Source organism: Lepeophtheirus salmonis, chromosome Z, assembly GCF_016086655.4.
Source record: "Lepeophtheirus salmonis chromosome Z, UVic_Lsal_1.4, whole genome shotgun sequence".
In the NCBI taxonomy this organism is placed as follows: Eukaryota; Metazoa; Arthropoda; class Copepoda; order Siphonostomatoida; family Caligidae; genus Lepeophtheirus; species Lepeophtheirus salmonis.
In genome coordinates, this window is record NC_092584.1 from 9,519,802 (window position 1) to 9,536,279 (window position 16,478).

The 16,478-nt window shown below is 35.5% G+C and overlaps 2 protein-coding genes across 2 annotated transcripts; both read left to right on the top strand.

The window, feature by feature from the left end:
* Positions 1 to 233: 233 nt before the first annotated feature.
* On the top strand, positions 234 to 5,438 carry MED14 (mediator complex subunit 14). Its single transcript, XM_040726341.2, has 4 exons — positions 234 to 2,270; positions 2,333 to 2,969; positions 3,035 to 4,327; positions 4,415 to 5,438. The coding sequence occupies exons 1-4, from the start codon at positions 622 to 624 to the stop codon at positions 5,105 to 5,107; spliced, it is 4,272 nt and encodes a 1,423-aa protein (XP_040582275.1). The 5' UTR covers positions 234 to 621; the 3' UTR covers positions 5,108 to 5,438.
* Positions 5,404 to 7,973, top strand: LOC121130601 (deoxyribonuclease TATDN1-like). Its single transcript, XM_040726342.2, is given in 6 exon segments — positions 5,404 to 5,544; positions 5,629 to 5,811; positions 7,036 to 7,103; positions 7,105 to 7,226; positions 7,286 to 7,711; positions 7,767 to 7,973. Coding segments are annotated over 6 exon segments (921 nt in total). The 5' UTR covers positions 5,404 to 5,522; the 3' UTR covers positions 7,867 to 7,973.
* Positions 7,974 to 16,478: the final 8,505 nt, after the last annotated feature.

Sequence of the window (16,478 nt, forward strand, 5' to 3'; positions counted from 1 at the left end):
TTCTTGTACAAACCCGATTTGAAGTTGCCACTTTATTTTTGAAGGGCCAATTCAATATTTTATTGATTTTACTTTAGAAAACGCTTTACTTTGATTTTGAGTTATATTCATAAAGTAATTTTTGCTCAACAACAGTGTTTTAGGAATTCAAATATGAAGACAAATGGAAGAGTGGCATAAAATACCACGTGATGTTGATATAAGATTACAACTACGACAAATATTGTAGCTATGTAGTTGTTCATATGAGTTTCCCAAGTGGAGATTATCATTAAAAATGATGTTTGTCACCACAACATGTTGCGTGATAGGAGCTTGTGCTCCTTCAGACAGTAAATAAACTCCTTGCCTGCCTATTCCTCTCTGAACTGCCTGCATTGTTTTTCTAGTTCTTTGATTACTTCAGCTGCTCCAGCGGGGAGGTGAAGCTACTGCGCGCTAAAGAGAGATAGAAAAAGAAAAAAAGAGAAGAAGAGAAAAGAATTAAAATTCTCTTATATTATACTGCACTCGATCGAATAAGGACTGAAGGAATTCGTTCTCCTGCGGATCCTAGGCTTTTCTTATCCGAAGGTGATTGCTGCTTAGTGGATCTCAACCAAGCAAACAAGACTTCTCAGAATGGTTCTTTCGATGGGAGGAGGAGCCGGGAGTGGGGGATTGGACGTGGTGGCCCCTCAGCATCAGGGCGCTGGTGGTGGACAAGTGTCCCTAGGGATGTTGACGGAGTTTATCGTTCAGCGGACGTACCATGAGCTAAGCATCTTGAGCGAGCTCCTTCCTCGCAAGGAAGACATGGAGCGCAAGATCGAAATCTTCAACTTCGCCTCACGGACTCGCATGCTTTTCATCCGACTCCTCTCCCTCGTGAAATGGGCCTCTTCGGCCTCCAAAGTAGACAAATGTGGATCTATCATCAATTACCTGGAGAGGCAGGCACGGATCTTTAGCGAAACCGCGGACTCCATGGCCAAAATAGCACGTGACTCCCTTCCTCGTGCCACTCTCCCCAACTTCAATCTCCCTTCCGCAGTGGAAATCCTCACAACAGGCTCCTATTCACGTGTTCCAAGGATCATACGCGACAAAATCGTGGCTCCAGAGCCCATCTCATGTATGGACAAGAAGAAAACCCTACTCAAACTGAATCAAGTCATTGAGCACCGTTTGGTCACCTCCAATCTTCCTCTTCAAATGCGACATTTGCACATAGCGGACGGAAGAGTCACCTTCATGGTGCACAATGAGTTCAAAGCCTCTCTCACCCTCATTGGGGAAGGGCCCAGCGTACCTTGGCGTCTATTAAATGTTCAAATTTTGGTGGAAGACCGTGATACTGGGGAAGGGAAAGCACTCATGCACTCCATGCAAGTCCGCTATGTCGAACATCTTATACAGACACGCTTAGCAGATCACGCTCCTCTTCAAGATCTGTACAACACTCTTCATACGCTCTGTCAGTCACTTCAACTTGAAGTCTTATACTCTCAGTCTCAAAAGTTAATTAGAGAAAGACTGGGGAATTATATTCGAGTGGAAGAGTACAGGCTAGGTAAATGTCTGACAGTGTCCTACTGGCGGGAATGGATGAGTAAGGATCCCGCCTCAGAGTTGGGCTATCGATTCTCTGTTCAAACGGATCCAAATTATCCTGGAAGACCTCATATGGTAGTTCATAGTCCCGTCTTAACAAAAGAAGAATCTGAGACAGCTGAAAAGGCAATGAAGTCGGATCATTTGTCATTAGAGCGATTATTGGTTCATAGTATTTATGTAAGGACCAAGTCGCGACTACGAGCTCTCAAAACAGATATTGAGAAACGATTGAAACTTAATGATGGGCATGCAAGTCTCCATGGATCTCCTGCTATTCTCTCAGTACCTATACTTCAGCCATGTCTTCGATCCGAACAACTCATCATTGCAATAGATACACATAGTGGGATTTTCTTAGTGCATGTCCCTGGCTATGAATCAAATCCCTATACTTCTGAAATACAAAGAAATCTCAACGAAGACAAGTCAAAGTTAGAGCCTCTCATTTCTCAACTAAGGATTTGGATTACTAAAAATCGTGTGCATAAAACGCTACAACAGTTACCTGCAACATCCTATGAAACTCTTCCTATATTGTTTGATCAAGATAAACATCATCCATTAAAGGACCTATCTCCAAATAGAATGTATATTAGACTTAATCACCATTCCAACGCTATAATTATTATCGAGTTTAAAGAGAAGGAATTGAATCAATGTGAGATGGACTATAGGTACGTGCAATTTATCTATTAAAAAAAACCACATAAAAACTAAATACAATTTTCATTTTCAGTTACTACTTTCTCTGGGTCAAACCCTCGTCCATCGACGAGGATGATAGTAATCGAGAGTCAACCAATAAAATTGTCCCTAGTGTGTATTTCAAAGCCCTCTCCATGATCGAGCTTGATTCCTTTCTGGTTACCCATGGTCCCGGAACAAAAGTTGATATTCAAGATTTTTCAGAGACTATCCTTGGTAAACGAAAGATTCCTTCAAAATCTGATACTCCTATCAAAAGGACAAAATATCCGGCCTACTTTATTTCTGACTTGGCACATGTTGTCGCATTCGCCAATGAGAGAATACCTTTTATTGGTATAATATCTGAGTGTGATAACTTAAATGTTTCTCACTCGGGCATTGAAGTTGAAGAAAATGAAATCGGGGTTTTCATGACAATTATAGCCTTTCCTAGCGTATCAGGCGTGAGTGATGATGAAGTCTCCCGCCTTAGAAAATATCTTCTTTCAACATCCATTCGTTTACAATCTCGACAAGGGAGATCATGGAAGGTGGAATTTATATTTATCGATAATCCAGTTACTTCAGTACAAGATAAAAATAGATATCCCGTCTATTTCAACTACGATGTAACAATCCCTGAACAAACTGTTGTAAAGCGCATTTTACACGAATGGGAACAAATGGTACACACCTATTTTTACTTAAATGCTCAACTTTTTGTAATCATATTACTTATTTTGCTTTCTAGGCTCATCTATACTCTGTGGTTGAAGATCTAGTAGACTTTTTGGATTCTAGTGAGTCTTCTGAAAGCGCTAATATCAGGATCAAATCATACAATTTTAAGGAGTTAGTACTTGAGTATGGACCATATTTTAAATCTACTGTCAGAATCAAATGGAAAGCTGAAGAATCCAAGTTTAGTCTAATATTTAGTGGTATTCACGAGTTTTCCAGCACAAACCCTCATATTTTATTGAGAGAGCAATTGACACAGCATTTGAACGAACACAGAGACCTTCCTTGGCTCGGTAAAATTCTACATGAAACGTATCCGCCGTTGCGTTCCATAGCTCGCCTACCCACGACACCTCAAATGGGAGTTACGCAACAGCGAATGAGTATTCAAACCTTTTCCATTATTCCTCAAGGACCCACTCATATCAAACTCGTATTTTACAACAGCTACTTTCTGGACATTCAAATTAAACAAGGTGGAATCGTTTACATTCGAGATGGCGCTTTCAGTGTTTTTGATCAAAGAAAAGTTGTTGAAGGAGCTCAACCTATTCAGGGGCTCAAAACGTTTTTAATGAAATATATAGATGAATCCGTGTTTCATCGACGACAATCTCAAACTGAAGATGATAATCCACCAAGTCCTATGTCCACAGATGATACCTCAAACAGTGGACTAAGATTTAACACCCCTCATACTCCACCCAGTAATCCTATGACTCCAGCCAGTCCCCATACTGTTGGATTTCTCCAAAGTCCTCCTTCATCAATTCGTAATCCATCTCCTGCAAGCCAACCCGTACCCAGTCCAGGAACAAGTAGTGTTAGGTCTCCTTTAAATCATCCCATTGGGAGTCCTTTTCATTCATCCTCTGTTCCGTCCCCTCTTGCTGTGGGATCACCTGTTACGCAACGACCCTCATCCAAGCCTGGGTACCATGGAAGTACTTTCACGAGTAGAGCTCTCCCTCGACTTTTACCTCAGCGTCTTTGGGCTGGAGCTAATCCAACACCTTTAACTCTTAACGCTTTCGATGATATATGCAAGCCCTCAATTTTAATTCCGCCCAATGGATCTGGTAACTCACCCTTTGTTCCCACAAATATGTCAAATATCTCACCTCTTTACCGTTTTCTTGGCTGTGTGTATTTAAAACGTTATCTCCTCAATTGTATTAAGGTCGAAGATTTTTTGACTCTCCTACCCACAAACGAAGTAGGGATTATATCTTTTAAAGTTGAAAAGCTTAATTGTAGAGTTGCATCCTGGCCTGGCAATTCTTTTCAATCTCTCCACTTGAAGGTGAGTTAGCGCTTTCCTGCGTCGCTTCCACTATTAATAGTATCATACTATACTGAATGTGTTGAATTTATTAAAATTATTTTTTAGGTTCAACCTGAGGATGGAAACCAATGGCCTCCAGAAATGCTTCTTTTATTAGAAAGGTTTTTCGACACCAAAGTAGCAGCTCCCCCATATCGTCTCATCATGATGTCTTCATTCATTTCGATTCTTAGATGTCCAACTGAAGTACTTAGAGATATGATTCAAGTAATGAAATTTGATCTCATGCCTGATCTGGTTCTCCAAAATAACTATAAATGGACTTGTAGACTCTGCCTCATGGTACCTCCAGCATCACCTCATATAATGCCGTTAGGTACACACGGTGTCGTACGAATGAGGGATAAGATGCTATTGTACCTCCAATTTTATCGAGCCATGTCTCAAAACAACCAAATACCTTTTTCATTTATAATTCCCGTCATTTACGACATTGCTGTGAATCAAACCTCAGTCGTTCAGAAAGAGTCCATCAGCTCAGGGCCCATCGTTGCTCGAGCATTCCAGCATACTAATCAGTTCAGTCGATCAGGACAATTAAATCCTCAACGGTGTACCATTCTACCGATCATTCATGATCTTCTTATGAACTTTACTCTACCGAATGAAGGCGTTATGGCCGGAGGACCACCACCCATGGGACCTGGGATGATGGGACCAATGATGCAACGACATCCATCTCCTATGGGTGGTCAGCATTCTCCTTATATGGGACAACAGCAGCAACAGCAGCAATGACCTTTATGAAAAAACATCTCTCCTCAAAAGAGATGTTGTCACTATTAAATATTTGTTAACTTACCTTTTTTAAACTATTATTGAGTATATATATATATTCACTACTTATGAAAACGTCGTAAAGTCTCACATATTTCTTATTTTTATTTATTCTGGATTACTCCTTAAGATAAATGATGATTGTGCCACTTTCCAACCTTCCTCCCCTCTCTTTACCTTATTTCTCTCTTCCATCATTGAATTAAATATTTTAGTATGATGATAACTTATTAATGTGAAACATTTAATATTATAAATAAAAATAAAAATACTACTCGAATGTTCAACAAAATCTAATGAATCATTAACGAATCAGATTGCAATCCAAATTTGACATCCTTATTTGTTTTTATAGGTAGAGCTGACTCCTTTAACCATGAAACGCTATAGATTTATAGGTAAATATTCACAGACATGATTGTAGTATCTTCATATTAATTATCCGTGATATTAATGTATCTTTTCTATTGTTTCAAAATTAGACATTGGAGCTAATTTGACAGATTTGATGTATGAGGGCTTCTATAACGGATCCAATAAACACAGCCCTGATTTGAACACCGTAATAGAACGCTCCTTCACCCTTGGTAACCTGAGTAAAATGATACTGACTGCTGGAAATTTGGAGGATAGCAAAAAGTCCTTGGAATTAGCCAAGAAAGACGGTTCGTTCTCATTGAAAAAATAATTTTATTCGTTGCGATTATAATTCTTAAAGCATTGCCTTCTTAAGGGTCTTAACACGTGAAGTAAAAATAAGTTCATTGTTTTATATCGAAGTTAAAGACTTTATTTAACATAGTTAAAATTATTCTATTTTTGTCAAATGTGCGCAGTTTTCTACGATAACTTGTGGGCAGTTTAAAAGTAGTTTCATTATTTATCTTTTATAAATAAAAAATCCCCGTCCGTAGTGTTGTGTCAGTCCTAATTTATTCGGTCCAGTCTTAGGACCTCTGTTATCAGTCCTTGGACCGTCGGAGTTTCAGTACTAGAACTGCTTAGAAAAGAATAGAAATAACGTAATCAAGGATCAAAGTTTTAGGACTGATATGCAATACTAAACTGGACCGGACCGAGACTGAGATGAACCTGACTACAGTCATCAATCCTAAATGAGGATCGAAACAACATTACGTGTCCCTAATTACTAAAGACTGGAACATTCGATTTGCACAAGTTTATATTGAGGAATCTTAATTTTTCACCCGCAAAATCATTCGACTTAAACAGAAGCAGACACTAATCACTTGGTGCTAGGTGCAAACTATAAAGGGGATGGATAAGAACCTCTCCGAGCTTTTGACGAATCATTATAGATGTGTGTTGATTGCCACTGTTCTGATGGAATACAATTCCCCCTCTATTGGGCAAAACTGACTGCTTCTGAGAGATTCATCCTTTAAAACAGTCTGATTGCAGACAATAAAGTTCAGAATTAAGTTCAAATTATCATCTCTCCCTCTTTATGATAAAACATTTATCGATGCAATTTTTTTTCTTTACTTAGCCCCAGCATAATAATAGGATTTTCGAAAAAAATTACAAAACCTATCTTTTTTTTTCTTCATAGAAGTAGCATGTTCTAAAAAAATTTTATTCCATAATATTTTGTAATTAGATACAATTATGATGTTTTGTCTGATGTTATGAAAAAAGAAAGTAAAAAAACTTCCCCGATAGATTTCTCATAACTTATAAAAGAAGTATTAGTAAAATTATCTTTAAAATGTGAACAAGTATCGAAAAAAACGGTGGAGATTATAATTAAATGGGATAGTTTTAACTATTCCATTTTATTTCGAAGGATCATGTGTGGACTTATTTATTATATTCTTTGAAAACTTTCGAATAACCTTCTAAGACATAAATATACTTTTAATTTTCAGATCGAATGTTTAGTACGATAGGCGTTCATCCCACTCGTTGTTCCGAATTAAAAGAATCAAAGGATGTTGAGGGGATATTTAAATTCATTCAGCAATATTGTCAAACAAAATACAAATAAAATTGTTGCCCTCGGGGAATTTGGTCTCGATAAGGAACGAACGCATTTTTGTGATTTCGAAACTCAGAAAAAGTTTGTTCATAAATGATAACATTTATATGTATTTCCTTTGATTTCATTTCCAATCATAGATATTTTGATATGCAATTGGAGCACTTTGGAAACAATGGATGTGACTTACCCCTATTTTTGCATTCCCGAAATTCGTCCAAGGAGCTACTTGAGATTTTAAATCGTCACAAATCTAAATTTACAAAGTCGGGTGTGGTTCATAGTTTTGATGGATCATTGGAGGAGGCAAATTCCATTTTGGATGCGGGGTATTACATTGGGATCAACGGATGTTCCTGTAAGACGGAGGAAAATATTGAAGTGATTAAAGAACTACCCATTGATAAGCTCATGATAGAGACAGACTGTCCATGGTGTGAGGTTAGACCCTCACATGCTGGTCATAAATACATATCCACTCGCTTTGGGGACGTGCCTACTGTTAAGAAAAATAACTGGAAGCATGGAGCAATTATCAAAAATAGAAATGAGCCCATGTTTATTGTGTAAGTACTGATGTGTCATTAGTATTAAGTCTTATTTGTTTTTTTTCTTAATTAGGCAAGTTCTAGAAATTGTAGCTGGAGTGAAGGGACTGAATCCTCAAGAAGTTGCTGATGTCATATTTGAAACTACCGATCGGGTCTTCTTTCAGTCGTGAATTACAAATTAAAGAGATTCAGTGTCAAGCAAAATCCTTTATGATTATAATTAACTATATCATGTTCATAATAGTTGAATTATAATCTTAATAATTCCAAAAACAAAGTTGATTATATAAATACGTTTCTTCATTTTAATATTTGGTCTAAAAATAGAGAAATCAAAGTATTGATTAGAGTTTTCCCGAAAAGAAAAATTAACATTTTCCGAAATGAAGGGATCAGAAAAATTGTTTTGTAATCAAATTCTGCTTCAGCATCAAGATTTGATTCTTGACTTATATTTTGGATAAAATACGAGGGTTGTTTGTTTAAAAAAGTTATACCAACGTAAATATATTAATGAACATTCATTTTTTTTTATTTCAAAGTGTTAATTTTTGTCCATTTTTAATTTATTCGCTGATATATGTATATAAATAAAAGAAAATTGTAAAAGTTACAACCAAAAAATGAGATAAATATTTTTAAGTGAAGGTTTTACAGTACCTTGGATGAGAATCATGCAGTAATGGAATATTTCATAGATGCTCGATCGAAAAGTAATGCTTTTGTTTTGTTTGGGATATTTTAATACAAATGACAAAATATATGTATTTTATATCAGTGATTCCCAACAAATTTTCGAGTTTGCCCTTAAAATATGTGGCTCGACAATGTGCGACCCCTACACCTCTCATTGAGGGATGAATATAAATTTGGAGTGTATTTAATAAAAATATATGGCTTAAAGGCCATATATCAAGCCTATAAAGCTCGACCTAGAGGCAAATCATATATTGCTCAAAAATAAAGACTTTAATTCTACATATATTGTAAAAAAATATGAAATACAACGACGAAATAATCGAATATATTATAAGTATATTCGATTATTTCTATACTATTAATTATCTCTTATTTTTTTGGCAAATTTAGTTAAAATTGCGACTCACAAGAAACAGATAACATTACAGACTGTAGACGTGCCATTAGGTTTATAAACGAATCAAGCTCTAAAATTGACGGATGTACATTGAGCAAAGCAGGTCTATTCTAGGTTTTTATTTTGGACACAGCAACTCGAAGATCCTCCTCCATACGATCAGTATCTATTTTTGATATAAGTTTATATGGAAAATATCTTCTCACGTAAATAAGTTGAACCAAATTTTATAAATAAATTCTAAGCAGTTCGTACTTATTCATCACAAAAATCCAGAATTTGTCAAGTGTTTCAGAATCAAAATTTGTTTTTAGTGTTTGGTCATATGGAAATTCGATAAGTTCCTTGTAAGACGACAAATAATTAGCTGTGGCGGTATAAGTACCCAGTTATGTTTTTGTGGAGCACTATCTTCTAGAAAAAGTGCTTTTTTAAATGATCCAGAAGAGACATAAAAAATATGTACATGATTCCACTCAAAATATGATCAATTTAAATTATATTATTCCTTCTTTGAAATCATCTCGTGACCCCTCCGTTGTATCATGCTACTCCCACATGGGGAACCATTGTTCGATGGCATATTATTAAGTCAAATGGCCATATTTATATTACTCATAAATACATAATAACCCTGATATTTTAATAGATCAAAATGAAATCTGAGTATCAATGTATAGTTGCTAATTAAAATGATTAAAACAACGCATTTAAAGATGAATCAATTGAAACTTGTACAATTTCCTTATACAAGTTGCAACTTGTACAGAAATTGCAACCTGTACACACCGTATATATTTATATATATACAAGCTTGTGAACGGAACGCAAAATTGAACGGCGTTCAATAAACGGAATTGATTTTTTTTTTCAACACTGAATGCTAAAAATGAAATTTCAAGGGAAAAGGGAGGCCACAAATAGTTTTTTCAGCAATCGGAAAAATTCTCTTCGACCCCTTGCAACAATTCCCAGCATCATTACTGAGCCTGGGAACTTAGTCTGGTTGACTGACGGAACCTTATCGACAGCGTAGGCTAGGTAACCGTCGTTCTTATAGTTTTTCGACTAGTCCACCGTCCAGTTTTTCTTATCTTGTTGCTGTGCTCTGTGCGAATCAAATCGGCTATAATTTGCCTTTTGGTCTCCATCTCGACAATGAATGAAACGATTTTAGTCAGTTGTATGTCATTTGAACGCTAATGTTCATTGAATTATTGTGTTTAAATTTTTTGAAACATAGTTCTCAAATGAGGCCTCCCTGACACTATCAAAGTGGAAGTTACAATTTGCTGTTCCGCAGTGTATCTGGTTCTACCTTATGATTGGAACAAGGAACGAACAGAAATGATTGCTGAACGAAAAAAATAAAAAAAACTGAACAGAACCCACAAATACCCGAACGCTTTCAAGCCTGCATAACTCATTATCTTCATTTAACTTGAGGATCTTGAGAGGTTGTGTAAGAACATTTTTTTAATAAGTACCGTAGAGTTGAGTGAATCATAGCTGAATGATAGGGTAACATTCTGAAGCCGCTTAGGGGAAAATGTGTAAGGCCTAAAGCAGGGGTGTTCCCAGGGAGTGGGCTGGAGGAGCTGTATCCCTAACCAACCAACCAACCAAACAAACAAAAAATAAGAATAAGGGGGAAAAAATTGGGCTAAGGATATTTTTTTTTTTAATTAGGTCATTTGATTAAATCTCAGGACGTAGTTAATCAAAAAAGGCTCTAACATCTCTGTAGAAAAACAAGCCTATCTTGTTGGCTCTGATCTCTTTCAGTGGCAATGCAAAAGTTCATTTTGTGAATAGCCATCCTACTATGGAAGAGATCCAAAGATTTATCAGCTTCTCTCAATCTTGCCATAGTACTTGATTCAATACAACTTCTACCAAAAAAATGAGATTGATGCCCATGTGCTCAAATGATGAACTGGAATCACTCATCCATGGCCTGATCGACAGAGATGGCTCCATTCCCATGGATAATTTTGATTTAGTTTTAATTGATACTTCATATAAACATGTATGTTTTCTAGCCGTAAAAAAATTGTAATTGAGCCACATTTAGAAGCTTCTGCCTTAACTTGTCTAATCCCATTGACCACAAATTTATTTAAAACTTTTTTCTCAGAATTTAAAACGACTCAAACGTTTTTGGATCTTTTACCAACCAGTGCAAGGCTGAGAATGAGTGATATCTCGACCTACTACAATCTTTAAAATATTCAACCGTATATCAGTCTTTATTCTGTATGAAGATGTAGTAGTTTTGCATAATGTATTTTTTCTACAATGATTTTTTTTTTCTACAAGAGTTCTATAAAAACACAGAGTTTTCTCTATTTTTTTTTTTATTACTATACCTACAATTACAATTGACTAGGTCTTTCAAGCTTATAATTGAGGGAAATCTCGTAATTTTTGGAAAAATTATTCCAAAATAATCGATAGCTTTAAGCAATGACGATGGTGAAGCAATTCCTTTTTCAATTCTTTGCTATTGAGTTCTCTACTTTAATCATCCGTATTATTGTGTCGGTTCTATTTAGGTGTTGAAGACTCTAGTCTTGGTCTGGTCCAGTTCAGTCCTAAAACTTATAAAGTTAGGTCCTTGATGACGTAATTCAACTTTTGCTTCTTCTTTTTTTAATCAGTTTTAGCAGTCACTTCTGACGGTTCCTAAGGACTATAGGACCAGTCTTAAGACTGGACTGAACAAGATCGAATAAATAAATACTGAGACTACACAAATCATTAGGATTATAATCATCAAATTGATATCTTCTAACATTTTTAACATTATCTATTGTTACAACTATAGGATTAGAAATTTGCTTAATCTTCTCTCCACAAAGTAGAAAAATGTAATCTCCAAAAGTTTTATGACGACTCATATGACTAAATAATCAAATTATAGATATTTTAAATCCCGAGTTTTAAATAACTAATTGAAGTGGCATAATTAAAAAAACAACAACAATATAACTGTGATAGCTAAAAAAATTTACTGTTTCATATTTTTCATTAATAGGTTTTCTGGAACATCTAATTAAGGCCGTTGAAATGGTATAAGTCACTCTTTTGGAGCAATCACGTGACTCAAATACAATTTCGGAAACGGTACTTTTACCTAAAACTATTTTGCATTAGGACATTTCCTCTTAAAGTAATTTTGTCTTACGGATATTTTGCCTAAATAAATAAATGAGGTGTCCACGTCCCTTTGTTTATTTTTGCCAAAATTGATATCCCCTTTGAATTGATTAAACAAAATATGTAATCCTCATAGTATTAAAATGATTAATGTATGTGTACGCCCAACTTAGAAAAACAAAGATAAAAACGCATTTATTTCAAAAACAGAGACATCAAATAAAATTTGTTCAAAACTTTGAGTTACGTATGTGAGGCAAAGTTAAATTTTGATCAGACCGGATTCCTCTGCTCGGGAGGGTAAGTTTAATTTTTCGCTAGTAAGTTCATTTTTTTTCTCATAAAACAAGATCGATTTCTCATGCCTCAAAGTTTTTTTTGAATGCATGGGTTGTGGCTTCGAAAATGCACCAAAAAATTATAAAACAGTTATTAAATAGGAATTAAAAGAAGGGCTTAGCAAGAGGATTAGCTAATTAGTATGTATCTTCAATCTTCATTATGGTTGAGCAATGTCAATAACAATAAATAAATCACAGGGTCAAACATTTGAAAAAAAATTCGTTATATTTAGCGAAATGAGTATTTTGTCATGGTCAATGTTACATTTTCAAGAGTGTCTGCTTGAAATACACAAAGATGCAGAGTTTTTCCCTATGACCTGTTCCTATCGATTCGGTCCTAATAAAGTTTTTCTGTTACGGGAACGGTCCTTATCGGTATTTTATGGAAACTACTACAGTTGAAATGACGTAGTTACTACTAATACTCCGTTGGTCCGACGGTAGGGGTCAAAAACAGTGGACTATCAGCTTTTGAATAGGTGGATTTTGATAAGTATCCACTACAAATTGCTATAGTTTCCTACAAATCCAGTTAGGTTTAACCTCAATCGAGTATTACTTGATTTTTAATCCAGTCATTTCAATGCCGTAAATTTTAACTAATCAGAACTTAACCAATATTTATTGAGCAAACTTTTTTAATTGTAAGTTTGTATAACAGGTAATAAACTAAAGTTTAAAGTCTAGGTTTGATATCAAATACTTAGAAGACCTCCCCCCCTCCCCTCCTTGCAAAATTATACGCTTCTATTATATGAATATATATGCATATTATGAGGGAACTCATCAAAAACTACAAAAGCTCTTGTTTACCACAATATATTGTTTTTTATAATATATTATCATAATATAAATAAACTCGATATTAGGGTAGGGGAATGTACCCAAGTCCAAGAGCTTTAAAACTAGTTTTAGTTTTATACAAGTGTCTGTGAACACTGGTTCCGAGAAAACTCGTCAGACAAGGCGTTGTCTTTTGCTCAATGCCCTTGGAACGCCAAGAGGCATCCTAGTGGCCTTTTTACTAGACTAGCACCATCCGTATATTTCCTTTTAATGGTAAAAGATAGGAATACCAGAAAAATATGAACATAAATAATAAATTATAAATAACAGAGGTATTGATAAAATGAGAATGATTAGATTAATTGAAGCATATTATAGCATAAATTATTGAATAGAGTAGTTAAACTCGGCTACTATGAGAATAGTCAAATACCCAGTCTGCGTTGATTAATTGATGAGAGTACTGTTGAACACTCTTGGGTAGTAAATGCTTAGTCTTTAATGTCTCGAGTAAGAATTTTGCTGGAAAACCAGGGAATAAAATACGCGGAAATTGTTTCCTACACAACATTTTGTGAAGCCATGTCCAGGATTTTTGGTTCATTGTTGTTTTCATGAGTGGAAAGCTGCTGGTTATTGTATCAAATCACGTGAGTATTTGAATATTTAATTTCAGGCTGGCCAATAACAAGTATCACAGACGTTACTAGTGTTGGGGTTCGGGCTGGAAATCATAAAACTGTCCAAAAACCGCTTTATTTTTTTTGTGGGACCGAATTAGTTCGGTCCAAAAAAAAAGTTCGGTCTGCATTCATACAAAAATTCAGTCTAGATCGATCCCAAGGAAAAGTTCGGTCTAAATCGGTTCAAACAAAAAATTTGCTATAGTTTGGTCCCAAAACAATTGGTCTGGACCGATTGTACAGATAAATTGTTTATAACAGGACATCATATGTTTTTTTAAAGTACAATGACGTTATACAAAGTTTAAACAGCGATAGCTCGGATTTATTTTGATCCCGTTGTCTCTTATATGTATACAGTATTTGCTCTAGAACTTATTGTGTACTTTTGAGTTGTTTTTTTTTGTAAAAAAAAAAAAAAATGACATTTGATCTAGAAAAAAAATGGTTTCTCATAATATATGGGACCGAAAAAATCGTTCCATAAACTGAGACGGGAAAAAATCGGTCCATGGAGTGAGAGTGAAAAAAAATAGGTCCACGGTCTGAACCGAAAAATCGGTCTAAATCGTTTTAGAAAAAATAACTTATGACCGAACCGAAAAAAAAAAAAAAAAAAATGGTGGTGTACCGAGTCTCAACACTAGTAGTTAAAATGTTTAGGAAAGAAATGTAATGTAGTTAAGGATACCTACATACTATGAACCAAAAAGTCTGCATTAATGGAATGTAAAGGAACAAATCCAACTTTCTTCAAGCGAATTCACGAAGTGTGAGGGATTAATTTATCATGTTGAGGTAAGGCAGAATTAAATTATAAAGAAGTAAGGGTGAACAGGCGAATGATGAAAGGATGAATAAGGTGAACTAACTCCGGGATAGGGAGTCTGATTAATTCCAAACCTCGAGTTAAGCAAAATCCGCGGTGGTTGACACCTTTCGATGTTAGACCTCCAGTAATTGAATAATTAACAAAAAGAAAAAAAAAAATCTCAATGTCTTCACAAGTGATTGATATTACCTTCTTTAAGAAATGTCAAGTGGGATTGGACAGGACCGCGGTCCACAGTTCTAAATAAGGACCGTCAAGTGGGATTGGACTGTACTGCTGTCCTCAGTCCTAAATAAGGACCGACATCAAGGGCGTCTGCAGGATTATATTGGGGGAGGGGGTGGATTTAAAAAAAAATAATCAAAAAACAATGATTTTTTTGTGAAAAATAATTTTGTTTTTGCAAAAATTCGTTTTTTTACATCCCCTCCAGCCCCCAAATAAAAATATTTGAAATTAAATCTGCTAGAGTATTAAATTTCAATCAGTATCTAACGAATAAATAAACGATATTATCTTTAAATGATTTAGTCAAAGTGGTTGTACAGAACTATGTGAGTATGTTTGTATGAATTACCTGTAATATATATGTAGGTAGAGCCTTAAAAAGAAATCAATTACGACACCTAACGTGTGCACGTCTAATCATTTTATTTTTATTTCTATTTTACCTGCATAAGTTGCCTGATATTTTTAAATAAAAAGGTAATTGTTTTCATTTAGAACAAAAAAAAAACAAAAAAAAAAATCAACTCATTAGGTGGTATATTGAGTCTATACCTAGTTAAAGAAAACATCAAACAGGATAGACCGCGTTATAATATGGACAAGCTCTTATGTCATTAAGAGGATTTATGAATTATAAAAGTAGATTAAAAGTGGTTTGTTCATTTTCGTTTTCAAGGAGGAGAGATCAAGAGAGGGTGGTGGGGTGCTCCAAGGCATTTCTTTTTTCTTCCAAATTGGATAAATTGTACAGGGTTGTTCTAAACTACTCAACACTCACAACATAGCATAAAACATTGTGGAATTTTCTACGAGGGTGTCTGAAAAGTCCGCACAAACGAGAGATGGTACTACTGGTGCATGTCGAGGTTATGTTTAATTAGTCACATCTTTTGGAAGAACACACACCAAATTTCCGACGGATCGGTCTGTTTGCCATTCGTTTGAAACAAAAAATCGGCCGGAAAGATTCGAGGGACTGTCTTTTGGATTTGCAAGGACTATTCCTCATCCACTCTCTGCAAAACTATTGCAAGTGCATATTAATCCTCGTTATCGAAGCGTTCAAAAACCGAGCTGCAAGACAAACGCCCACGATTTGCCCACAAATGTGTACTTTTCCATCAGGAAAATGCACCAGCTTACACGTTAGTAGTTGTGGTCACAAAATTAATTGAAATAGGTTTCCAAATCGAGATGCCCACAGCACTACCAATCTCACCCATCTTCACTCTTTCGTCCTCCATCACCATATCAGAGCTTGTGCCCATATGGCCACTCCGAAAATTTTGAAACTACTTGCAAACTGTTCCAGTTGAAGGTGTAGAGTCCCCATAATGTTTATCAAGCTTTAATTTAGTATCCTGAGGCCCTTTAACTTTCATAAAGTAATGTTTAATCAAAATACATTTTTCGAAAATTTCTCCACTTCCTCGATTATAACGAATACCAAACAGCAGGAAATAGACCGATCAGGTTGAAAGTTGGTGTGTTTTTTTTCTCAAGAGATTCTACTAACTAAACATAACCTCGATGCGCGTCAGTAGTGCTATCATTCAAACTTTGCATGGCCTTTATAAATAACCCTCGTATTTAGTCGAGGAAAATTATAATACAATATATTCAAACAAAGTTTCTATGCATGAAAAACAATCAC

Coding starts and splice junctions, on each gene's coding strand:
- MED14 (XM_040726341.2), top strand. CDS start 622: ATGGTTCTTTCGATGGGAGGAGGAGCCGGGAGTGGGGGATTGGACGTG. Junction 2,271..2,332: donor CAATGTGAGATGGACTATAG/GTACGTGCAATT, acceptor TTTCATTTTCAG/TTACTACTTTCTCTGGGTCA. Junction 4,328..4,414: donor TTCAATCTCTCCACTTGAAG/GTGAGTTAGCGC, acceptor ATTATTTTTTAG/GTTCAACCTGAGGATGGAAA.